The sequence below is a fragment of the Callithrix jacchus genome, chromosome 11 (assembly GCF_049354715.1).
Source record: "Callithrix jacchus isolate 240 chromosome 11, calJac240_pri, whole genome shotgun sequence".
NCBI lineage: Eukaryota > Metazoa > Chordata > Mammalia > Primates > Cebidae > Callithrix > Callithrix jacchus.
Window position 1 is genome coordinate 54,278,500 of NC_133512.1, and position 27,436 is coordinate 54,305,935.

The window sequence follows — 27,436 nt, forward strand, 5'->3', positions numbered from 1 at the left end:
GAGCCGCGCGTCGCCGCTAGGCACCCCGAGACCATGGGGAAGCTCGTGGCGCTGGTCCTGCTGGGGGTCGGCCTGTCCTTAGTCGGGGAAAGGTTCCTGGAGTTTAGGTGAGTGGCATTTTGGCGTCCTCTTCTCTTTCTCTCCTCTTCCAAGTGAGGTCAGGGGCTGTCCCGCGCCCCCTTCCTAGCGGGTAGGAAAGAACAGCTTTGGAACCTTACTCCTCCATCGCACCCAGCAAACTGCCCGTTGAGACTCACTTTGCGTTTCGAAAAACTGCTAAGCAGGAATACTCCCATTTATTTTTTGAAGGTTATGACCATCCCCCACCCGCTTTACTTTCTGAAAGTCATGACCCCCTTTTACTTTCAGAACGTGATGACCCCCTTACCCAGGTCGGCCTCAACATTCTGCTTGGGAAAAAAGAACGTCCACCGGAAACTTGGACTTGGGAGAGAGAATCAGGCTACCAGTGGAATATTTATGGCTGAGACATTGTCTAGGCCTTGCTAAACACAGACTATACTGGGTTATGGAACCCATCCTGGATTTAAAGAGCTGGCCAGACGGCGGGGCAAACCTGCTGAAACCTACAGGCGGTAACTGGCATTTTGTAGGCATTTGACCTTTTGAAGTGGAAGATACAATAGTAATAGCCAGCCTAGAAATGTCTCAGGAAAAGTCAATACTGGGCTAGAAAGAAGAACCTTTAAGTGGTAATATACATTCATGAGTGGATCGAAAGCCTCTGCTTGCTTTCAGTCGTCCTCAAGTGTTTATGTATTTCTCTTAATAGAAGCTGGTCTTTTCAGAGGATCACGCCTAGAATCTGTTGAGGTGGCTGGTGCCTGTTAGTAATACTTTCCACTTCGGTTTGAGAATTTTATTGTTACATTTGCACCCAGTGCAACCACATGAGAGAATCATAAAATAATAGTAATAATAATAAAGTAGGTCTAAGGGGTATTATTTAAAAAACAAATATCTGTAAGGTAAGTATTGAGTCTTCCTGGATATACTTTAATAAAAATTTTAAATTATCCCTGATATTTAGAAGAATGTGGAAACATTCCATTTCATTATAAAACAAGAAAACTGTATTGAAAAATAAATCGGCCAACTGTTTAAACTGTAGTTGGTTTAATTAATTTACATACTTGCAAAGTAAGTCAGCATAAAGTTTAAATATTAAAGCAAAAGTAACAGAGTTTGACTATTAGGAGACTTTGCTGAATTTTGGGAAAGCAGTTTGGAAGGAGAAGTTCAAAGGACAAGACTATATTAAGGGGAGAAAGTACAGATTTATAATAGACAGTACTTTAGAAAATTAAGTAGTGCTATTTTGTACCTTTAAATTAACATTGTTCAATTACTCATACTATTAAAGAGTATCTTTTATTTGGGCAGCAGAATGTTTTTTATGTAGAATCACATTATAGTTTTTCAGCAATAATTGGGTAAGGTTAGCTGATATAGGTATAATACCCAAATAATGTCTATATTATGTACATAAACATAAAAGGAGGTGCCTACTTACTTGTTATGTCATTTATAAATTCTGATAAAGCTAGTTAACCAACACGAAGATAATTGGAGTCCACGTTTAAATGTACATTTTAAATGCTGTGCCTTGACTTCCAGGGTTGGGTTTTATCTTCTACAGAGAAAGGAGCAATGCCTCTCGAGAAGTGGAGTCAATAGAACCTGAAAACTGCCACCTTATTGAGGAAATTGGTACGTATGTGACAGTACCAAGAGGAGCCAGCACAGTTTCTTGGTCGCCATTCAGCTGACTGAGCCCTGCCAACTCATTTAATTACATGTCACTACTTAAACTTTCCCAGTGGGACATCTGCCCAGTCCACTCTGCCCCATGCAAGGCCTCTAGGGGTGTCCTACATGACATCACTTGTGGCTTTTTCTCAGCCCATTTCCTTACGGACATCTCTCTGCATTACTTAAAGAATGTCATTGACCACACCCTGGTTCTCCCCTCACTGAATGCTTCTCCTTTCCTGTATGTGATATTTCATTCTCCTCTTTGTCCTCTGTTACCTTTCTTTTTTTTTTTTTTAAGTTCCTTTCTTCTTTCCTTCCTCCCTCCCTTTCCTTGTTGTCATTCCTGGTTTCCAGTGTTATTTTTTTCAAAATTTATGTACAAGTACTAAGAGTAATATGACTTAGCTCTTGCCCTTAGAACCTCACAGCCTACCTACCTTACTTTAAAAAATTAATTAAAAAATCCACAACCCAGTCCCTACCCTCTCAAACTTCAGCCCTTCTTTGGTAGTCAGTTAAAGGGTAGCTCTACCTCAAACTCTCCCTAAGCTGTAATCTACTTTACATTTCTGTCTTTTTCTTTCATCCTTCCACCCACAATCAGCTCTACTTTTACACTTTTCCTATGTATGGTACCCACATTCTCAAAAGAATCAATTAAAAATCCAGGAACCATTGTTCCCCACTTGTCCCATGCTTTTTTGTATGTGAAACATAGGCTGAACTTACCTACTAGTTAATGCCACACTGCTTATTTGGGCGCTAGACCTCCAATTCTTCCTGACATTGCTAACAGAAAAGTAAAATTGTCCAGGTGTGGTGGCTCATGCCTGTAATCCCAGCACTTTGGGAGACTGAGGCAGGCAGATCATGAGGTTAAGAGATCAAGACCATCCTGGCCAAAATGGTGAAACCCTGTCTCTACTAAAAAATACAAAAATTAGCTGGGCATGGTGGCGCGCACCTGTAGTCCCAGTTACTCAGGAGGCTGAGTCAGGAGAATTGCTTGAACCCGGGAGGTGGAGATTGCAGTGAGCTGAGATCACACCATTGCACTCTAGCCTGGGTAACAGAGCGAGACTCCATCTCAAAAAAAAAAAGAAAGAAAGAAAAGTAAAATCAAATCAGGCTAGATTGTGTTTCCTGTTCTGGGAATATGTTCTTTCACTTTCTCACCTTTGCTTATGAAATTCTCTCCAAACTTAACTGTTTCTTCAGTCTCTGCTTACTGAAATCAGCTGCAAATTCATCTCCTTCCTCTGAACTCTGACCGCACTCTGAAGCTCCAGTTCACTTATGACCCCTGCCACATGCCTTATATTATAGCTAGCAGTGTTCTCTCTTTCACTGTCAGATTGTAAACTCCCTAGGGTCAGAGGCTGTGACTTATTTATTAGAATGTGATGGGATAGCTTATTTCGTGATATGATTTTCTGTTTTATTGCTGTATTTAAAAATACTGAAAAAGTGCCATTTTGATTTGGGTTTTCTCCCTTTCTTGTCTCTCAATTTCTAAAAATAAAGTAATCTGACTTGATTCTCTAGTCTTGGAGGTGGTTTGTGCTAGCAGCAGGAAAGCAGAAGAAATCGAAGAAACTTCCTTTCCTGACTTGCTTTTCCTGAGCCCCTTCAAGGGGTTCTGATGGAGAAAGGATATGAATATGTGGATATCTTTGAATAACAGGGACCCCTACCCCACTGCCTGATAGCATCCTGAGGGAGAAGCACGACCTTAGAAAGAATTGTGTCAAGGTATCTAGGGACACTGGACCCTGTGTTCCAGCTTAGGCAAAGACCTTGTGTCACTGCATGACATGGAAGTAGCAGAATTATCTAAATTAAAGGGACCATAACTTTGGCAATGAATATTTCCATGATACATAGTGTAGAATGAATGCCAGATGGCCTTTCCAAAACATTCTGCTTAGTTTTAGAACCCACCACCTAAAATTATTTAATAACTCTAACAGAGAAACCCAATAATGACTCATATTGGATTTCCCATCAACTTAGTGGAATGGGGTATCAAAGCAATTTAATTTAATGTTAAAAATAAGGAATTGTGACATTGACTCATTTGTTTACTGTTTTGTAGTATAGTAGTATTCATATTCACTATACAAATAACTCTCAAAAGATGTAAGCCTGCAAGTAATTCAGAGGTATAATTAGATTAGATGATGGTAAGGTCTGGCCTGACTCTTGAATTGTATCACTCAACTAGATTCGAGAAGGTAAAATTAGAGTTAATATTGTAAGTCTTAGGTTCATGTTCTGATTATCCAAATATTTTGGATAATGATTAAGAAAATGATTTAAATAGTTAGAAGCAGGCTGGGGGGCAGAAGAAAAAAAATGCCATGTTACTTCTCATGTCTTTTGGCATATGTTTGGTGAACTAAACAAGTTAGAATAATGATGGATCATTTGTCAGTAGGACAATACTGATATATATCTTTTGAAAAAGCTGGTTTATCAAAGGCCTGGTGTCTATGGGCACCCTTTACAAACATCTACATCATCCTTATATCCAATTGGTTAAGTGGCTGCTGCTATATGTGCTTCAGAGATTAGGAAATTGACATACAGAAGAATCAAGTTGCTTGCCCAGTGGTCTGGAACTAGGGGGTAATGGGATTAGATTTTAAGCCAACACTGTTTCCTTCCATGCCTTTGTACTCTCTGTTGTGTTATGCTGCCTTTCTTATCTGCTGACAACACATTTTTATTATGGAGAGCTCCAGTAAAGTTTTACAGCAGCAGAAAACAGAAAATATGAGATGCAAACAGCTGAAATATTACAAGATATAGGTAAATTAAAACAAGGCAGGCTAGATATTTAAATTCAGATAACTATAAGATAATTCTCACAAGTCACAACTAGTTGATGAGTAGAAGGCTTTATGAAGCCATGAAAAGCCACTGAAGGATATTAGGTAGGGTATGGTAGGCTGTAACAGAGCTTGAGAAAAATTTTTATTTGTGTTTTCAAGATTCAGACTTTTGAGGTTTATTTTATTGGTGGAAGAAACTCTTACTTTGTTTTTCCTCCCTAGCATTTTCTTCTGGGAAGAAAAGTTGAAAGGTGAAATATATCTTTCTCCAGAAATCATATCTCATAGATCTTTTTGTATGACATTCATCTTTTTTTCCAAGGCTTTGAGGGTCAAGGATCATTTTAACCAGGACGTTACCTGGCTGCCCTTGGCATCTAATTAAAGCTATACTTGAAATATGAATACTTTAATAGGGCTTTCACTGGGCAGGATTATCGAGTAGGTGGCCTGTGTGTTTAATGCCTTCGTATTTTCCCTTCCACTCCTTTCTATTCTATAGCTTCCCATGTCTCCAAGATAGGCTTCTACTTCATAGTGGGTTCCATGTGTTTTCTTAGCTGGCTGTCAGAAACTTCTCTCCAAGATATGAAGTGATGATGATAAAATTTACTGATAGTAATATTTTGATATGACCCTTTCTCAGAGTGCCTGTAGGGGATGATTGGAGAAATTAAGAAAAGGGTAAAGAAATGAAGTTATGCCAAATAGTAGTAGGGTTGACAGTCTAAGAAGCAGTAGGCACCTATTCATAAGACTGATTTTAGACTTAGCAGTGTGGTTTTAATGATAGTTGTGCACAGGCTAATAAATGTGTGAGAAAGTCTCAGAGGAAGGTATTCTGGGGTTTTTGCTCCTGCAGGTGTCATTGTTGCTGACATGCGTGGGGCCTGTCGTGCAGGTGCAGTGTAGGTGGGAAGGAGGGGTAGAGATGCTGTGCAAACTTGTGTGGTAATTCTTTTCCACCGCTGAGTGCAAAGCACCAGCTTTCCCATGCTCTGGATGGAGCAAGTAAATAAAGACAGGCACAACATGTCTGAAAAATACCCACTCTGTTTTAGGTGAGTTATTGAAGTAAGTTTGTGCTGTCAGAGGAGATATGTAAAATGCTGTTTGGAAGAGAAGAGGAGCCAAACACAATTCAGATATCTTAGACTTGGAAATCATCACCCATTTTTCAATAGTTTTTCCTCAATACAAGACAAAGTTCAAAAAACAAAAAGTATGTATTTCTTTATTGAACCAGCCAGCTTTATTAAGAGCCTCTACAGTGAAAAGGAAGGTATTATGTTGGGTATAAGGATACAACACTTGAGTAAAACCCAGTTCTTGCCAGAATGCCAGAAAGCAGACCATCTAGTAGGAAATTAGCAAGTAAACAGAGGAATGCAGCCCAGTCTGAAAAAGATCATGGTGGACATAGTCACAAGTGATCGTATTAATACATAATTAAATGGATGCTAAGACCAGGAAAGTGTGGATATGTTGAGAAGGTGGTCCCAAAACTCCTGTGGCCTTGGCCAAGTAGAGGTGGGGTTGGTGGGATGGGAAAGGTCTGAATGTTGCAAGGAGAGAGCAACTTATGCACAGACATGCCAGTGAATGAGTCTGGCCCATTTTGCAAACTACTCACAGCACAGTAGTAAGTACCACAGCACAGCTGCAATGTAGAATAGAGAGTGTGGCCACAAGAACTGAGACTGGAGCCAAGATGTTTGGGACCTAGACCAAAGAGCTTAGGATTTATACTGCCAGCCCTAGTGGGCTTCTGGGAGGTTTTAAGCAGGGGTAACAAGGTCAACTTTAAATTTTAAAATATGATTGTCAGCAATGCAGAGAATGGGTTCAGGGAAGAAAAGCTGAATTATTGGGAAGCTATTGTAGAAATCCAAGAGGAAGTTCTAGAGCTTGAATGACTGGTGATCAGCTGGATTTGGAAATTATGGAAAAGGAAGGCATCAGAGATAACTCCAAGCTTCCTGCTTTGGTTGTTTGGGGAATGGTAGCACCATTCATTGAAATAGAAATACAGAAAATGGAGCAGATTCGAGGGAGAAATATTTCAGATCAATTTGGAATCTGTGGAATATGAGAAGTAAAAGACTCAGGTAGAAATGTCCAACATGCAGTTTAATACAAAGGTCTGGAACTTGGAAGAAAGCTTTAGGATTGATTTAGAGATTGAGGAGTCAAGAACATCCGGGTGGAAACTGAAGCAGCCATCTACTATGATCCATGTGGGACTAGAGCACATCATGTGGGTAGAATGTATGCTCTGCCATGAGAAACAGCTGAGGTCAGACAGAGCCTGGAAAATACTCATCTTTAGGACAGAGATGGGAATGAGACTCAGGTACAAGGACACCAAGAAGGGAGTGCAGAGAGGCAGGAGAAACATCAGAAAAGTAACCAACCAGTATTCAATGCAATTTCTAAAATGGCTTTATTTCAGTTTGCTGAATTTTTCCAATGTCTATGTCATTTCATGTGGAAATAGCTATCAAGGTACCATATGGGTAAATCTTGATTCACTGGAATGCTTAGGAAATGGGAAGTTCTGCTCAATTTTCATATTTCCAGTTGGGGATTACTTTTGACCTTCAGTATAGTGAATAAAATAAAACCTTTCTCAACTTCTAAGTGCCTGTTGTTCACCATTTTATTGATGTCAATTTGCATCTTCTTTGACTTTGCTGTAATTTTCTTTTTCATATTTTCCCCTATACTTCCCCCTATTGCCTTCTGACACTCTAGTAACCCACTACCCCAGGTAACCATTTCTGCACATGTTCTAATTACTATGACTGTGTCCCAAACCATCCCAAAACTTAGTGACTTAAGACAACTGCCATTGCTCAGGAATGTGCACTTTTGGCGGGGCACGGTGTAGGCAGTCTACTCTGTTTTATTTACATCAGCTAGAGCTACGCACAGGCTGGGAACTGTAGTCATCTTCTGCTCCTGTGGCCTGAACCAAGGGAGCTGACTCTCCACTTTGGGTGATGCCTCTGTACTCCTTCCTCTGTAGCTTTGAAATAGCCAGCTTTTTTACATTTTGATCCAGAGTCCCCAAGGTACATGTCTTAAGAAACAGAGAGAGAGAGCCAGTGGTAGCTATGGCTATGACTTAGCCTTGGATGTTATGTGGCACTGCATTAATCTTATTTTGTTGTCAAGGCAGTTACAAAATTCTTCTCAGCTTCAACAGGAGAGAATATAGACTTTACTTCTTGCTGGAAGAATCTGAACATCACATTTTAAGAGCATGTGGCTGTGGTACATATTGGTTCTGACATATTTGTAGAACATAGTTTGCCACACTAAATAACCATTGCCTTCATTCTTATTTCTGTCTACTTGGAACCACATCATATGTAGACCTCTGTTCCATGACAGCCCCTTTTTCATCATGTTCCCAGTCAAAACTTACTTATTATATGTCTCTTTCCATAGGAAAAAAAAAGCTGAAAACTAGCTCAGTGAGAAAATGATCTGATTAAACTCTTTCCTATTAATTTCTACTCAACAATCTTTCATATTCGTATATACTCAGTAGTGCATTACTCAATGATTTCCTGATATGATTGTATAATGATAGAGTTTTAGGCTTCATGTTGGAGGAGAAGGAATATTTGGCAGAGAGGCCTGTAATAAAAGACGTTCAACGTTATGACTTTCCAGATTTTATCACTCAGTCTATAGACCAGATTTCTATGGGGAATAAAGCTGAATCTCTCAGGACATGCCCTGGAAATTACTTAAAGAGTAAGTCTAGGATAAGAATTTATTTTCTAGTTATTTGCCTTTTTCTCCTGAAAATGGGGTTCTAAAAAAGGATTCAGTATTTGGAGTCTGACTCCAGTTTTACTGTAGAGTAGCATGCCTATGAGATTCCCGAAAGTTAATATAGTTTCCCAAGTAAATGGTTGAAAAAGCCAACGGTTTCCAAAAGAAGTTTCCGAAAGATGTTTGTAGTTTGGACTGTGAGGTATATTTTTTAAGCCTTCATATATGCATTTTTCTGACTCTACCCTTCTTTTGCAGAAAATGGCTCTGAAGACATTGATATACTTCCAAGTGGGCTGGCTTTTATCTCCAGTGTGAGTATTTTCCATGCTGCTCTGATGCTTATGTCAACAGCTCTATAGACAATGCATTAATGTTGTCCACTGGAGCTGCCTGATAGATCCCTACACTCTCATCCCACCTTTGAGTAAACCAGTCAACTAAAAAAGCCAAAACAGGATTCTGGAGGGCTAATTAGAACACCACAGGAATGCCCAGCTTTGACTGCCTCATGGTGTGCAACTCCTTGTGGTTAGTGGCATACTCAGTAGGGTCTTGATAAATATGTATTGATTTCCATTCAGTTCCTAGGCTAGTCTCCAGATCTGTCCAATTGCTGTCTATTCTCATCATTGCCCTCTTTGACTGAGTTTCCATTTCTGGTGGTCATCTTCTCACTAACTGGTATTCCTGTCACCACGCCTGCCTGTATTTGGAGCTCTGTAAATGTTAGTAGATCGAATGTTAACCATGTTACTCAATTTAAAACTCCAAGCACTTTCCATCTTGAGTTCTCTGCCATTCTTAACAAGTCTTTCAAAGAGAAGTAGAGAAGAGACTGCATTTTATTCCCAATACTGTCTTCACAGGAATAATCAAGAAGTTATGCCAGGGACAGCATTTCGGTAAACAACAAAAAAAAATGTACTTATGATAGGTTGAAAATTTTCATGTATTAATATTTATTAAATCAGTTGCACTTTGGAATGGAGATATAATTTTGAAAAACTGTATTTACCACATTTTCAATGTGAGTTCTGATTGCTGGAATTGGATGTCTAATATTCCATTTAGGAAAATAAAATACCACCAAAGAACATGAATTTTGAATCTAAATATTTTTTACCAAAAAAGGGGTGCATATAATAACCATGGCCTTAATTTATACATTCATAAGTACCCACAGTAGAGTACAGTGGGGCTCTCATTTGGACCTTAAACTGCTGCTGGTGCCACTGCTGGTACTGGTGCTAGTCTGTGTGGGCATGATTTTATTTCTTTATGTTTCCTTCAAAATCAAGGATAAAACAAAATGTTCTAGAAAAGCTTTTTCCTTGTTGACATAAATTTTCTATTGTCGGTTTAGATTTTCAATGTTATGCCAAATACACCACTAAAAGTGACGATTCTATAGCCAGAAGATTTGTTTGCTGTTGTGAAGTTGTATTTGTCCTTTCTACTTCCTGTGAAGTATGTTTTTAAGAAAATTTTCACTGGAACTAAAAGTTCTGAATTATTGCTATACTGGAAGTATATATTTTTATCACAAATAATTTTATGAGAAATGTTAACATAAAGTTCTAAATAATGGATCTCCTTCTGTAAATGAACAAAGAATTCATACTTATAGGATAAGGATTATGTTCTTTGCTTGTTTCTAATCTGTCTGCACTATAATCAATTCAGGACCTTGTTCTTTTGGTTTCTCCTTTCACCCTTTTTTGCCATCCTAGAAGATGTTTGGAAGTTACTGATTTAGAGAGTAATTCTGTACAATAGATATTTCTAGTCTCTTTAGGGATTGCAAACAGGATATTTTTTGTTCCTGCCTTGGGACTTGACATGCTTCTCTTTGACTCCAAGGTTACTCCCTTCTTCACACCTTGCCAGTTAACTCCCATTTCTTTGTAAGAGTTCATTGTGGTGGCACTCTACTTCCTCAGGAGAGTCTCCCCTGGCACTCTCTTATGGGGTGGGGTGCCTCTTTAATATTCCCTCACATCCCCTGAGTTTAGGCTATTACAGACCACACCATACTGATATGCTTGCTCTAGATTTCAAGATCCTTGATCTCAGGACTTTGGAGCATGCATTGATATGCCCAGTACCTAACATGCTACGATGCATATGCAAATCCTCAAATATTTACTGAATGCATGTGCTGATGGATGAGGATAGTGGAAGAGTTCAGTAATTGTCCACAGTTACCTGTGGTTTGTTGGGAAAAATAAGATTCCTGCATGTCTAGATGATGATTTTCATCATTTTTACCAGTGAATGGCATGAAAAGAATTGCTTGCAGTCACTAGCACACAGTTAGTTTGCTGCCACAAATTCCTACCTGCTTTAAACAGAAAACTAGGTGAGTGTGAAGCCATTTATCAGAAGTGTTTCTTTAATCATCAAACTTAATCTAGATCAAGTTTGTTTGCAGTGCCCCACCCTTACCTCTCTATTAGATTATTTTATTTCTTTTAACAACCAGTCTTTCCACTAGCTGGCTATGCTCCACCTTCTCCCAAACTACCAAGGTACTTGTCATTGTGTTTTGCCTTGAGCTATTTTCCTGAGCAATATTATCTACTTCCAAACCTTTCTATATGTATGGCAGAGAGAAGCTGAACAATAAATGATCTGAGTAATTTAGGCAAATCACTTTTCTAGGACTCATTTCCCTCATGTGAAAGGAAGGATGTGAGATTAGATGCTGATACATATATGTATATAACTATACATATATGTTAAAAAATTAAAAACATAATTAAATATGTGTTTATATATATAATTGCTATACAGGAATTAATAATTATATACTAATAATAATCAATATATAATTATATATTATATATAACATATATAAGTATTATATTTAAAAATTTTTGACATATATGTATAATTTTTTCCTCCAGTGCTATATTATCTGAGTCATTGAGCTGGGTGACAAATTGGCTATGGGAGAAAGAGTGGATTGAAAATTGAATTTTGTGGTCCAAAGTTGGGGAGCATAGCGATGTCCTTTGCTGAGGAGAATAGCTATAAATGAGAGGATGGATTCGAGGGCAGAATGTTGATTTTGTTTTTGACTAGTTGATTTTGAGCCACCCTTTGAGAGGAAGTTGGGAATGCAAGCTAGAGCTACAGAGAAATGTTACAGATAAATGTGCAGACTTGAAAGTGCTTGGTATAAAGGAAATATCTGAATCTTTATGCATAAGATCTGCAAGGAAAGTGTATAGAGTGAGAAAGGAGGTGGAATGGTTGAGGACAAAAGGAGGCAGAAATCCAAGAGCCAGGAAGAGGAGCAGGACTTCTATCTGGAAACTCCACTTTTGACTTTTTGACAAGAAAGAAGGAGGTTTACTGCAGTGTCAAATGCCACAGAGGTAGAAAAGTTATCAAAATAAATAATTGGGACACCATTTACATGATCTCTATAAGGGTATTTCTACATACTGCTAAGAGTAGACTACTAACGTCAGGGAATTGAGAGTTGGAGCAATTCACATTAGGCAACAAGATCAGGTGACGTTTCTAAGAATTTGATGGTGAGGGGAAGAGAGATAAATGCATATATGAAGAGGCAGTAAAGTTAGGAAAATATTTATTTAAAGAAAGGAAAAACTTGTAATTTTTAAGGCCAAAGAAGAAGCTGTTAGTGAAAAATGGGTGGTAAAGCAAGAGAGAGAAGGTGTAATCTCTAGAGACAGACCCTAGAGAACAGGGAACCAAGAAAGCAGGTAAAGGATTTAACCTAAGAATGGAGGAGGGACACTCCTTCCTTGATAAAAGAGGGATAAAGCAAGAGAATGAGTAAAACTGAAGAAGAATTACTGGGACAGAAAGGAAAGAATTATAGGAAATTCATGCTAAATGACATCATCCTTTCAGAGGAGTTGTAAGTAAAGTCATCCATTCATAATAAAGAAGAAGAAAATATGGGCTGTAGAACAGTGGTTCGCAACCTTTTTGGCACTAGGGACCAGTTTCATGTAAGACATTTTTTTTCCATGGACTGTGAAGGGGCGTGGGGAATGGTCAGGATAAAACTGTTCTAGCTCAGATCATCAGCTATTAGATTCTCATAAGGAACATCCAACTTAGATCCCTGGCAAGCTCAGTTCACAATAGTGTTCTCACTCCTATGAGAATCTCATGTCACTGGTAATCTAACAGAAGGCAGAGGTCAGGCAGTAATGCTTACTCACCTGCTGCTTACCTCCTGCTGTGTGGCCCTGTTCCTAGCAAGCCATGGACCAGTACCAGTCTGTGGTGCAGGGTTTGGGGACCTAGAAGATAATGAAAAAATTTAAAAGGGAGACATGAGAAAATCCAATGGATTGCCTATCATCATAAGCAAAACAATCAATAAACAGTACTAAATGTCTGGCTGAAGTTGGGGTGGTGACTTTGTGTGGAGTTTTTCAACCTGACTTTAGACTTGCCCTGTATAAGAGCTAGACCAAGGCAAAGGGAGTTGGTGCAGAATGTGATAAGAAAGCAAAGGGTGTGCCTATTGATGATGATAGGGTTATGGTCTGGAAGCAGATGTTTGTGGCTAGGGACACACCAATCCCTTCTCCAGATGTGCTGATTTGAGAATAAAGAGGGAACAGTGCCTCCTCTGATGTGCTTCAGTAGTGCTAGCGTTACCTGGGAAAAGGTAGGTTTCCCCCAGGCAACAATGGGGCATACGATTTGGGCATAGAAGGACTGTTCTAAAAAAAAAGTTTGAAGATATAGCTGGCGTTGTTCAGAAAAAATTGACTACCCCAAGGGGGAGCAGTGGAAGAATAGTATTATAAGTGTATGTGTACATGTGTATAGAAGGGACAGGGAGAGGGAGAGAGGCAGAAAGACAAAGCAAAGTAGGAAAGAGAGAATTTAAATGGACTGTAAAAGAAGATTAATTTAGCAGAGAAGATATAAAGTTGTTGATATTGATATATATCTGGGTGATGGGTGGGGGTCATGGAGAGGAAGTAGACTGTTTTGTAACTGGTGTAGAATAAACCAACCCCAAGGTATTATCACAGTGGACTCAGATGCAGCAAAGGCTCTATACCTTTAGGATGCCTATTGTTGATTGATAGATACCTGATCCTAATAGTAGAAAGGACCACTGTCCAAGTTACTGGAATAAACTTTTTGTAATATTTGAGTATAGCATTCATGTCAGAATTTTCAGACATACATATAGGAACAAAACAGGTCAAAAATAGTCAACTCTATGAGACTGGTATCCTTATGTTAATTCTTAGCCAGCTCTACTGTTTGCCACTACATGATATAATCAATGTAGTGGGATGGAAACTATGCAATTAAACTGTACACCCCTCCTCTCTGCTTTGAGGAAGGTTAGTTATAGAATACTAGGACTGGAAAGAATCTTGCAATCATATATTGAATTTCTTCATTTTATAGATAAGGAATGTGAGGTACAGGCAGGTGAAGGGATTCATACAAAGTAACATAGCTTAGTCCTTTTAATCATATTTTTTGGCTTAACTCCTTCTCTCTAAATTAAAAACTTCCTATCTTTAATATGTTTCTTTCTGTGTTCATAGCCAATATTTAGATGACATCGGTAATGCCCCATATCAGATCATGGAAACAACTGACAGAGTGAAAAAGCCCAGAAATCTAAATAAAATTTACAACTTCAAATATTTTTATTTGGCTTTGAGATTTTAAATTCCAAATGAAAATATTGTTTTAATATGTATATGTGTGCATACTTATTCTTTATTTTTAAAGGGATTAAAATATCCAGGCCTGCCAAACTTTGCACCAAATGAACCAGGAAAAATTTTCTTGATAGATCTGAATGAACAAAAACCAAGGGTACAAGCACTAGAAATCAGCGGTGGATTTGACAAAGAATTATTTAATCCACATGGAATCAGTATCTTCATTGACAAAGGTAAAGCCTGTATGCTTAGGGATAAGCGGGAAATGAGGGAAATAGAAACCATTTATCTCCAACCCCTCAACATTTATGTTACAGGAAGAGAGAGGTTGCTATTTTACCATACAGATGTGTTTTTGTAAAATGATAAATAGGTATAAAGCATTGTAAATACTGCATTGAAGAAGGAAAGCTAGTATTTTTGGCCCTATGTGGTCTCTTCCTCTTCCTTCTATCCACTTTTCTTCTTGTTTGACTGTCAAGACCTGTTTGAATACTGTTATCAGAAATCTAACATATGAACTAAAGGCCCTTTAGTTTAGTTGTCACTAAAGACAACTGTGAGATGTTAAAAAACATAACAGAAGGGAAAAAAACAAATTAGACTCATCATAATTGAAAGCTTTTATGCTTCAAAAGATACCATCAAGAAAGTGATAACCCAAAGAATGAGAGATAATACTTGTAAATCATATATTAGATGAGAGACTTGTATTCGGACTATATAAATAATTCTTACAACTGAACAACAAAACACACATAATACAATTTAAAAATGGACAAAGTATCTATCTAGGTAGACATTTCTCCTAAGATACACAAATAACCAGTAAGCGCATGAAAGATGTTCATCATCCTTAGTCATTAGGAAAATACAAATCAAAATCAGAATGAGATACCATTTCATATCCACTAGGATTGTGATAATTTTAAAAAGACAGACAGTAACAAATATTGGCAAGGATGTGGAAAAATTGGAGCCCTCATACTTTGTCAATGGTATTGTGAAATAACATAGCCACTTTGGAAAGCAGTTTTGCATTTCCTCAACAGGTTAAACATAGAGTTACTATACAGTCCACCAACTCTGCACCTTGGTGTATGTTCAAGAGAATTAAAAACACGTCCATGCACAAACTTGTACACAAATGTTTATAGCAACATTACTCCTACTAACAGAGATGGAAATAACCCAAATGCCTATCAGCTGATGAATTCATAAACAAAATGTGATATTTATACAATAGAACACTATTTGACAATAAAAAGAAATGAACTAATCATGCGTACTATAGTATGAATGAAGCTTGTGAATATTATGCCAACTGAAAGAATTTAGTCACTAAAAGTCACATATTATGTGATTCCATTTATATGAAGTGTCCAGGATAAGTATATTCACAGAAAGAAAAATTGTTGGCAGGAGCTGGGGGAATGGGGAAGGCAGAGTGACAGCTAATGAGTAGGTGATTTCTTTTTGGGTGATGACAATGTTCTGGAACTAGACAGTGGTTATGGTTGCACAACTCTGTGAATATACAAAAATCCACTGAAGTTTACATTTTACAAGACTGGCATGTAAATTACATCTCAGAAAAGATGTTATAAAACCATAACAGTTATTAATATATCATATGCTTTAAAAACAATAATTTCCAATATTTTTGACTGGTTCTCAGTTCATAATTTCAAGCATTTAATTTTAAAATATTTGTGGGTCTAGATAGCACGAAGAAAAATAAGAACAGGGAAACCTCACTAACAGTAACCACATGAAAAGAGGGCCAAATTGAAGTGCTGGAATTTGGGATTTTTAAAGAAATGCTGTTTTAATTCTTCCAAATACTTACTGGAGTTATGATTGTATTGTATTGTTAAGTGTAGATTTGCTGTGAATGACTTTGATGAATAAAAAAAATGATTAATAATTATTTCTATACACTTATCCAACAGACCTTTGATAAATTCCTTTGGTCTATACCAACACAGATTTATTTTTAAATTAACAAGTATCCCTTGAAATGCTTGAATAATCTCCTAGTAAGTAGGTTAAATATTTCCATGAAATCTTATATATACTTTTTATTTGCTTAGCAAGCTCTGCTTTCACAGATAATTGAATCTAACAATTTTTCATTGGTTTACAGTATACAAAGTATATATATGATATATATATATATATATATATATGATGTATATATCATATGATGTCTTTATTTCTCAAAATGAAATCCTGGGCCCAACCTTGACACTTCTCCCCAGCCCATTCAATCAATTCATTATAAAGTTTTCTTCAATGTATCTCTCCAATATCTCTCCAAACTGAAATATCTGTCCACCTCTCCTCATCCTCACTGCCACCATCCCAGTCCAAGCCCCCAACATGACTTCCCTAATTTTGCATAGGCCCCCAACTGTACCTTCCTTCTCATAACATCTCAATTCACTTTCATAGTAAGGATTGCTTTTTATACAAATCTGATTATGTCACTCCTTTCATCAAATTTTCCATATTGTTCCATCACTCTGAGGATAAACCCCAAATCTCCAGAATGGCCTGGGTTCCTGGGTGCTTCCCCTGTACATTCTGGCATCTGTATGCTCTTCAGTTTCACTGGAAACCATTCAACCCCAGACTCTCTGGGCCAGCCATACTAGATTTCTTTTCATTCTATGGAGTGTCTCATGCCTCAGGATCTTAGCATCTGCTGGTCCCTCTGCCTGGAATGTCCTTCAGCTACTTATGGCTCACTCTTTCTCATCATTGAGGCCTCAGCCTAAATATCTTCTTCTCAAGGAAGCCTTTCTACCATCTTGTTCCAGGTAGTGTACCTTTTTATATTTCTTCTCAATGTACCTCTTTTTTAAAATCATTCATTAAAGTGGTAACTTTTTTTTTAAGACAACAGTTCACTCTTTATCATGCAGGCTGGAGTGCATGATCTTGGCTCACTGCAACCTTCACCTCTTGGGTTCAAGTGATTCTCCTGCTTAGCCTCCCAAGTACCTGGGATTACAGGCGCATGCCACCATGCCCAGGTAATTTTTTGTGTTTTTAGTAGAGATGGGGTTTCACCATGTTTGCCGGGCTGATCTTGAATTCCTGACCTCAGGTGATCTACCCCCATTGGCCTCCCAAAGTGCTAGGATTACAGACATGAGCCACCGAACCCAGCCTACAGTGGTACCTAATTTTTTTTAATGTTAAAGGATACCAATTTTCTTTCCCTCTCTTGCTCTTGCTCTAGAGCAAGTTCCTTCTCGTCTTCAGATTTAAGCTTAACTGTGCTCTTCAAATGAGTGACATTCAGTGAAGAACATGTCTCCCCACTCTGGTATTCTTTGTTTTCAGTTTATTTAATAATTTTTCCTCCTTGCTTTCCTCTCTCAAATATAATCGCCATAAAAGCATATGTGACTTGTCCATTGTGGATTCCAAGAGTCTAGAACAGTATCTGATGCACAGTAGGTACTCTATGAACACATATTAAATGAATAAATAAATGAACTCTATAGGACAGGCAGAACACATAGTAATACTCAACTTTATAGAGGGATACAATGAAATTTAGAGGAATGCAGTGAATTGTGACTTCACTTCTGCAGTTTGTACATGGCTGATCCAGACTCAGACTGAGGAGGTCTCACTTCTAAACCTGTGTCGGTTACTAAGGTGAGATTTGGACTCTATTTAAATAATTTTAAAATCACAACTTTTTTGCCTCATACTATATAAGGCATAAGGTTCTTTATTGGAGATGGTATAATAAGTGATCAGATTTACCTGCAACTATTTCATTGCATGGGATAGTATTAGAGGTAGAGGTGGGTTTTGGGCTTCTTTTATTTTTTGAGATGGGACACAATTACGGAATAACAGTCAGTCATATAATCAGGCTTCCAGAAGTTGAGTATATTATGATTGACAGCTTATCTTGTTTCTTATCTTCCTTCATTATATATTTAATTCATAAAACCAAAATATTACACATAGAAATAGAGATGGAATGAGAAGATGGAGACCAAAAGTATTCTCACTAAGTATATCTTATTTGGAAAGAGGGATTCAGTAGATGCACTAGAAGAAATAAAACCAGCACAGCACATATAATTGTTCACTATTATGTCTACCAAAAGACTGAAGGGCCATGTTGGGGCTAAAATCCAGCCCATGTTCTGCCTGCTAAGCCCTGAGCCTTGGAACAGAGCTGAATCAGACCAAAAAGAAGATTTCATCTGTGAGCAAGCACCTTTCCTTAGTTTGCATGAAAGTGCCCAGTGTGTTTAAGAGGTCTTGGTTATAAGTTTTGCATCTCAGGTTTTGAGCGTGTTCCACCAGGTGCTTGAAAACTACATCCAGGAAAGGAATAGGGAAGATGAATACAGAGCAAGTCCTACAGTGGTAGGATGGGGCCAGACCCTATAAAACTCCAGATCTTATCAAACCTAGAACTCCCAATAAGTCAGAAGACAGCACTCTCAGAGGCCAAATTATTATCCTCAATCCTGTTCACAGCACTTCACATTTCAATTGAAATGGGTAGGTGACATTTCTGAGTTGGGTACTACCTGGAATTAGTTTGTTTTGTCTTGCATTCATATTTACGTGCCATGTCCATTGGGCTCACTAAGTATTGTTATGTTGACTTGTGTCAGAAGTTGATTGTCTAGCTGGGAAATGTGGCTTATTTTAAGGTAATTTACATTGCCCTGACATTTACTGAGCTTTTGTTCCAATGTAGATAATTATCGCACACACAGAACATCTCAGCAAATTTTTGTTTGCTTGTACACACTTCTCTTGTTGAAGGGCCATCTGGGGAAACCGCATTCCTGTTTATGCATCATTATAATTCTGTAGCCTCCTGTTAGACAGGATATGCAGATAAGGCTGAAGAGATCATCACAAAAAGTCTTGGCTCTGCCACTTTGCGGTGATGAATTTGCTGATGAGTCATTCACCTTCTGAGCTTCAATTTCCTCAATTAAATGTGGATTCTGCATTAGTCTGACTTGCCTATCAGGTAGACTGTGAGGGTCAAACTTAAGATGTACAAAGAAAGCTTTTGATAGCGAGCAAGTTTTAAAACAAGTCTAATATTAGTTATGATAGAGGTAACTTTCTTGGAAATTATACCTTTTTTCCATGTAGACCATACTGTGTATCTTTATGTTGTGAATCATCCCCACATGAAGTCCACTGTGGAGATATTTAAATTTGAGGAACAACAACGTTCTTTGGTATACCTGAAAACTGTAAAACACGAACTTCTCAAAAGGTATGGAATCAAAGTATTGTACAGTTCTATTTATTTTGCACCTCTGCTGTGTGCTTTGTTTTCTTTGGTTCAGCAGGCTTTCCTAAACTTTTGTTTTGTAGATTTTTTTCTAAAGCTTTCTAATGATTCCCATGGTGACACTTCTCAGCACCTCACTACAAATTGCTGTGTTAAGTATTGGACATGCCTATATTTTCCAACATTTTGAAAGCATTTTAATCCTATAAAGGTGCTCAATTAGATTCCCAGCTCTAATTCCATCGTCTTTACCGCAGCACCTCAATACCTACTATGGGTCTCTGTTTAAACACCTACATCCTTTTTTGGTTAACCTGGTAGGTTGTGTTCTGTGAGCCTCACCCACTGGGTGTTATAACCAACCTCCAGATGGGCCACTTCTTTGTTTAATTACAGCTTTAAAGTAGAATTTTTTTAAAAGCCTGTGGCACTTATAAAAATTACATTTGTTAAGCATCGACTATGTGGCAGGCACTATGCCAGAATACTTAATTTAACTTAATTCTCATAAAGCCTTTAATAATAGGCATGTGTAAACTAAGACTTAGAGAAGGTTTGGATTAGGTAACTTGCCCAAGTCATACAGTTTGTGTCAGAAACAGGGTACAAACCTGGATCCATCTGAACTCAAAGCTGAGCTCTCAATTGCAATGATGAACATCTTTCTTGCTGAATTCATTAAAATAACAAGCTTTTCAGTGGAGAGGCTACCTGTCTGAAGGCTGTAGCAAACAATAAAGAATTCATCTTTCATCAAATGGGCTTAACACTAAAAAACTGGCTCCAAAACAGTAAACTCTTCCATGGAATAGAAGAATAGGAAAAGAAAAGAAAGTTCATCTTCTCTCCTTTGCTCTCTGTCTCAACATGATATATTAATCTCTCCCCACAGAAGATGAGGGAAACAAATGCAGAGGGTAGAAGTAAGAGAGGTTGAAGTTATTGAACTCTGCTCCTAATGCACTGTGCTGGGTTCTGAGGCCACAGTGGAGAACAGGACTTCCACAGGTTTCTGGGAAACTGTGGACAAGTCACTTAACTGGTGCCTCAATTTATTCAGCAAAATGGAGATTCTCATTTGCCTGACTTATGTAACTGGTGGATTGTGAGAATCAATTGCATCATGTAGGATCTCACAGGAAGAGTCTCCCAGAAAGTGCAGCCTCAGGTCACACCTGATATGTGGCCACTTCATTAGGGAGTATAATGCCGGGAAGCAGACTTGAGAAACCAGTGTGAGGCAAGGAAGGGAGAATGTTTTGGGTTGAATTTTGTATCCATCTCCCCTCCCCATCAAAAGATATGTTTAAATCCCAGCCACCACTTCCTCACTCCGAATAATGACACGAATTGGAAATTGAGTCACTGCAGTTGTAATTAGTAAAGATAAAGTCATACTGAAGTAGAGAACCCTTAATGCAGTAGAACTGGTATCCATGCAAGAAGACAGGCAGATATACAGAGAGGCTGCCATGTGAAGATGGATACTGACATTGGAGTGATATATCTGCAAGCCAAAGAATGCCTGGGATTGCTGTAATGCCTTGCTGGAAGAGGCAAGGAAGGATCCTTCCCTAGAAACTTCAGAAAGAACATGGCCCTACTAACAACATGGTTTTGGATTCCTAGTCTCCGAAACTGTGAGACAATACCTTTCTGGTGTTTTAAGCCACTGAGTTTGTGGTTCTTTGCTATGCCAGCCCTAGGAAACACATACAGTGAGGGAAGTCATTATTAAGCCAGCCACTGCTAAGTGCAACTGACTGCTTGAAGTCATGGGCTTATCCTCTAGTAATCAACGTAAGCTGCATCTGAGGACAATTTTGTCAGGGAGAGAAAGGGAGAACGGTTTATCCACAAGCCCCATCTCCTATTAGTCAAAGGTTTGCCTCAAAAAGCCTTCACTCTCCCACATTCTTTGTTGTTGTGCATGTGCAAGTTAAGTTTTATGGTATCCTATGCCTCAATGTCAACATGGAAGTCTGGAAGTGGGAGGCAAGAGGCCCACAGCAGGCATGAGCTGAGACCCTGCTAGGCTGCCCCTGTGGGAGGTACGTCAGACCTGTGCAGAACTGTTTGAAATAACAGCAGCTGGAACAAGGTAGGTGAGGCTACGAGGATCTAAAGAGGAGCCTGAGGGTACCCTGGCACACACATTGATAAGCCCTCATAAGGGGGCAGAACAGAGAGCTACAAAAACAAATTGTGGGGCAATTTAACCTATTTTATGGTGTCAGGCAATACTTTTTAGAGTAAGGAATGTTTAAGCCAAGATATAACAGGTGAGTAGTCCAGTGACCTTGGGAAAGTCATTATATGTCACAACCTCAAAGTATTTCCTGATTCATCCACATTTTCCTCTCCTAAAATTAAATCTAAAAATGTTGTGCATTTTTAATGCATTTTTTAAGTCACTTTTTTTCTTTTCATAAATAAAAATGACTTTATTGTTCTTACTAGTTGTAAGAATAAGACTTGCTCCATTTAGAAATGTTAATGGTATTAAGGAATGTAAGAAAGAATATAATCCATAATCCCACTACTCGGAGAAAATATAAAGATCCAGATGAACTGGGTTATGCTATGATAACAGGTCAGAAAACCCCAACATCTTGGTGGCTCAAAACTGCCAAGGTTTGTTTTGTTTTCTCGCTCATGCTATGTAACCAGCATGAGTGAGAAAACAAAAGGTGATTTAGGGACTCAGTTTTATATTATCCTCATTCAGAGCCCCAGGAGGACAACAGTCTCTATCATCAGAAAAGTTGCTCATTACTGTGGAAACATGAGGGAAACATGGTGAAGCAAGCACTGGTTCTTAAAATCTTCCATCCACAAGCCACTTACCTCATTTCATTGCCAAAACAAGTCATATGGCTGTGCCTAACTGCAAGGGAATTAGGAAGTGTAATTCCTGAAGGAGGATAACCATAGTTATCAGTGAACTACACTACGACTACCTCATATAACCATGATCAACATTTACAAGTAAACAGATTTTGGAGTTTGAGGTTTATTTGTTAATGTATTTTCACTGACTTCTCTGAAAGGGAAGAGTAAAGAAATGACAAATGGCTAAAGAAAACTCATCAGGGCAATGCAGAATCAAGACTTTCTGTGGAATTCCTTAATCTATACTAGTTCATGAGTCCTCTTTCAATATTGCTGAACATATTGGTCTATGTAGAGATGAGTGATTTTGACAAGGATAAAGGATAAATACCTCGTGGCTCTCTCTTTCCACCTTTCTTTCACTTTAGTGTGAATGATATTGTGGTTTTTGGACCAGAACAGTTCTATGCCACCAGAGACCACTATTTTACCAACTCCTTCCTGTTACTTTTTGAGATGATCTTGGATCTTCGCTGGACTTATGTTCTTTTCTACAGCCCAAGAGAGGTTAAAGTGGTGGCCACAGGATTTTCTTCTGCCAATGGGATCACAATCTCAGCAGACCAGAAGTAAGCTCTTTTATACATTTTTCTATCCTTTGCTCTTGACATTTTGGTGGACTTCTTTTCTTATGAGGTGATTACTTCCTTAGGCTTACAAAGTGAATATATGTGTGGAGGGATCAGTCGTGGCCAGGGTTCACGCTAAATCTGTGATCCTAAGCAAACTATTTGTTTTCTTGGACCTCGGGTTCTTCCCAGTTAAAGGAGAGACATGGACTTAAGGATATAAGGTCCTCATTCCAAATTTTTATGTAATTCTTGAAACACACTTTCCTAACACACTAAAAAGGGAGATAAATAAGCAATACCTCTGCCCCTTATGAGGCTAGAAAGTGTTTAACCACTTATGCTAAGTTCAGTTACACAAAAGTTCTTAGGAGAGAGGGAAGTCTACCTTGGATTGGACATAGGGATTGTGTAAGTTTCAGACTTACTGATTTACAACAGCAGACCATTCAATGAGAAAATCCTATTTTAAAACCATGAAATTTTATGAGAAAACACTTTTTAAAAGTGTTTAAAAATTGGAGTTTTTTTTTAAATAAAGAGAAGTACCTTGAATATTAATATGTAAATTTGAGTTAATGAACAGAAATGATCCCTGTAGAAAACACCTCTTGGTGTCCTTCCTCTTTTAAAATATTGTGATTGAACTTTATGGTCATATAGTCATTTATTTTCAAGAGCTAGTTTTTAGAAGTATATACACTTTTTGCCTTAGAAGAGATCCATTTACCTACATTCGATTTAAGGAAAAAGTTGTGACTTCGAAGTAATAAGAATGAGCCTACTATATATGTCATCTAGAAACACCAGTTTCATTATTGTCATAACTTATATTCAAAGCCTGTTTAAAGCACTTCAAGAATTTAAAAATACAACTCCATTATCTTCTTTTACTGTGGTTTAGAAAAGGATTGGAGTGGTACTTTGAAGGAATGTAAATTTTTATACCTCTTCTCCAAAATAAAAGTTGTCTCTCATTACCACTTGCTTATGTGTAAATGTCATTTACTTCAAAGGTATGTCTATGTTGCTGATGTCACAGCTAAGAACATTCACGTAATGGAAAAACACGATAACTGGGATTTAACTCAACTGAAGGTAACTGTACCCTGGCTGGCCCACACAACTTGACCTCTTACCTGAGGTCATACTTGACCCTGGAATGTGCTCCTTGAATGAGGAAAACATGGCTATTTGAGAGCAATGTCTGTGAGATTATGCATGCACTTCTAAAATACAGAAGCAAAGCGCTTTAAAAATACCAATTTTAGGTACCAGAAGGAGCTGTAGGGGTTGTGGGGATGTGTAGGGGCGAAAGCAAAGAATGGTTGAGACAATGTCTTTACTACTCCCTCTCTGTTGGAAGGTGATACACTTGGGCACCTTAGTGGATAACCTGTCTGTCGATCCTGCCACGGGAGATATTTTGGCAGGATGCCATCCTAATCTCATGAAGCTGCTGTTATATAACCCTGATGACCCTCCAGGATCAGAAGTAAGTTCCTATACCTCTCTGAGCTCACAGGCAAAGCTGCAAGAACAAATTCACTGGAAGACTTGGGAGATTTAAGCAGGTCACATTTGGTGTTACAGAACTAAAGAAATTCTACGTATGAGAAGAGTAAAGGTTCTTACAGGCAGGGAGATAAGATTCATTAATTCTTTTAGGCCACCATTAACTCTTCAATAACTCTTGCTATTAGGAATAAAGGAAAAACATAAGCTCAATTATTCATATTGACCCAGATTGCCATATCATATTTTCAATCAGGAGACAGGCTCTGAGCAGGTCTTGCAGTTAGACAAAGAGAGAATTATATATGGGACCATCTTCTTTCACACTGTCCAACATGAAACTCATAAAAGGATTTAAATAACTGTCATCTCAAAATGAGATTTTGCCTGCAGGTTCTAACATATATGATGGTGTTGAAAATTGTCATATTTTAAAGGTGTTGTTTGTGTTATTTAAAAATATCTGTTCTAAAACAATAGCATAAGCCATTGCATTTTCTACATTAAAAACAACATTATAAGAAACTGCATTTTCTATGGCATTAAGGTTAACAATTTAAAAATTTTTAGTGAATTTATATATAGCTATAAATTCTAGGCACACATACTCAGAGATTCATTCATAAAAATTTATTGTGTACCTATATCATATCAGACATTGTTCTTTTGCTTAGGATATATCAGAAAAAATATACACAGATCCTTGATCTTAAGAAAGACATACAATGAACAATAAGTATACAAAATAAGTAAAAATTACATAGTAAGTTTGAAGATGGCAAGTTCTATGGGGAAAAAAGCTCAGCAGAATAAAGGGGATCAGGATTGCTGTATGCAGAAGGATGGGCAGGTCCTCCTACTAAAGTCAGAGATCAGGGCAGGCCTCATTGAGATAGTACAGTTTGGAAAAATAAAATGTGTGAATCCACATTTGGGGATTTGGGAAACTGAAATTCAAATTCAAACCCAGTAATTGGCCTAGTGGGTAAATTAGGACATACAGTTATTTCTACTTCCAATATTGCTGTTTTTCAGTAAAAATATGATTTTTTTCATTTTTATTAATGTATTAGCCACAGCTTCCTAAAAAGAACACAAGAAATGTAAAAAGAAACAAAAGTCCAGCCTGAGTCTAGAACCTGAAGAATGGTTACCCTAAACTAGGAAGCAATCCTTGCCTCAGATATGTACCCCTAAAAATGATAGATAAAACTTTTCTTCAAGAGCCCAACCACAATGTCTGTTTTAAGGAAATGAAATATGATACATAGGATAATTGGAAAATTGTTTAGGATCTTTTTCATATCTCTATTTTCAAGTTGAATGATTTTTAAACTTTTAGATAAGACATTTTTCTTCACAATTACTGACACCCTTTACTTTCGGTTGAATCTCATGTTTCCTACATGAAATCAAAGCTTAAGTATTTTTGTAACAAACCTGGGATGAAGGATTTCCTTTAAGATAAAAACAAAAAACAAACTCTATTATAATACGAGGTATCAATGTAGACTCATGACTCATAAATTTCTAATTGTTTTCCTTTAATTCCTATCATATTTTATTTGTGTGAACTTCATCCAGGCTATTTGAAAGCCCGAGTGCTGAAATATATGTGGATTAGCAAAATTAAGTGTGTTAATCCTGGGATCAATAACAGTACTAGGCAGTGATATGTCAGATGGAATTCCAAAGTAGTATACATTATTTATGCTTTGTAGCCACTTTGCAGATGTGAAGGGGCTCCAGCTGTGATGACTGCTGTCTCACCAGTTACCAGGTTAAGTTGGCTGGATAACTGGGTGTTTCTTCAGTATTTTGTCCTGTTTCTCTTCCCCATACTATAATCTCAAGGCAAGATACTTCCCACAGAGGGAGGACCACTATCCACTTGAGAACTAAATAACAGCATCCACTGGGTCTTACCTCCTTCTGTAAGGGATGGCTGCACTATCAAAATTGTGTAAGTCATCCCTGAGGAATTTAACTAATGTCAGAGAGCCAGTTCACTTTGGTGCATAGATAACCTTATGACATTAATACTTTCATCAGAAGAACAATTTATTGTAGATATACAGATTTTTAGCTTCTGATTTCTGAAAAATAGATTCATCCTGGAATGTTTGGGAAGGACAACATCATGAAACAGCCATTTGCTCACATAATATACTAATGAACGATCTTTTCTTGACAGGTACTTCGCATCCAGAATATTATGTCTGAGAAGCCCAGGGTGAGCACCGTGTATGCCAACAATGGCTCTGTGCTTCAGGGCACCTCTGTGGCTTCCATGTACCATGGGAAAATTCTCATAGGCACTGTATTTCACAAAACTCTGTATTGTGGGCTCTAGACTCTAGATAGTCAAAAAAAAAGTCTACATGTTTGGCAAAAGTAAACTGATAATTATATGATAAGTGAAACTGTAAGTAAATAGCAAACACCGACCAGTGTGTGTGGCTTTTCTTATGGATAGAAGGAGCAGACAGAGATACCATGATAGCCACCAAATTGCAAGTCAGATTACCGACAGTTCAACGAGAAGCAAAACTGTGCAGCTGTTTGTTAGTACCCCCAATATTCTTTCTACAATAAAACATGTGGACTATGTCCAGTGAGGTCTCCCACTCACCTAGAAGCCCTTGGAAATTGGGTCCAAGTTACTTCCTACAGTTCTGATGTTCTGAGGCTCCTACAGTCTAATCCAAGAGAAAAACTAATGTTCAAGTATTTGCAACCCCTGTTTCTCCCCCAAGTTGTGCTGGGCACAGACTGTTAGTGTTCTAGTCTGCAGATAAAGCAAGAATCAGCATCATGAGACTGCCCAAAGTCTTTGGAGCTTGGATTCTCTAAGGGTACAGACACATAGGAAATCAGGTTCTGTGAAATCTGACAGTTGGGCCTCAGAAGCTAACTTAGGGCAGGCAGGGCTTATCTGTTCATCTGTAATAGGTCCTTATTTGTATTGAAACGTGTATCTGAAGTATAGTTGGCCCTCTATAACTGGAAGTTCTACGTCCATGGATTCAACCAACGAGAGATTGAAAATATTAAAAAAAAATGGATGGTTGCATCTGTACT

General features: G+C 38.0%; 1 protein-coding gene across 2 annotated transcripts; it reads left to right on the plus strand.

Annotated features, from left to right (window-relative positions):
- On the plus strand, window positions 1-27,436 carry PON3 (paraoxonase 3). 2 transcript variants are annotated; one of them, XM_002751587.7, is made up of 9 exons: window positions 1-107; window positions 1,661-1,731; window positions 8,655-8,710; window positions 14,151-14,316; window positions 19,235-19,361; window positions 22,640-22,840; window positions 23,857-23,938; window positions 24,207-24,335; window positions 26,550-27,436. In XM_002751587.7, the coding sequence occupies exons 1-9, from the start codon at window positions 34-36 to the stop codon at window positions 26,706-26,708; spliced, it is 1,065 nt and encodes a 354-aa protein (XP_002751633.2). In that variant the 5' UTR covers window positions 1-33; the 3' UTR covers window positions 26,709-27,436. The 2 variants fall into 2 exon arrangements, with proteins under 2 accessions (XP_002751633.2, XP_054093277.2); XM_054237302.2 differs by having other exon boundaries at window positions 22,769-22,840.

Excerpts from the sequence above, each read along its gene's own strand:
- PON3 (XM_002751587.7), top strand. The coding sequence starts at position 34 with ATGGGGAAGCTCGTGGCGCTGGTCCTGCTGGGGGTCGGCCTGTCCTTA. Across the intron at positions 14,317-19,234 it reads CAGTATCTTCATTGACAAAG|ACCATACTGTGTATCTTTAT; the intron begins GTAAAGCCTGTA and ends TTTTCCATGTAG. Across the intron at positions 22,841-23,856 it reads ACAATCTCAGCAGACCAGAA|GTATGTCTATGTTGCTGATG; the intron begins GTAAGCTCTTTT and ends TTTACTTCAAAG.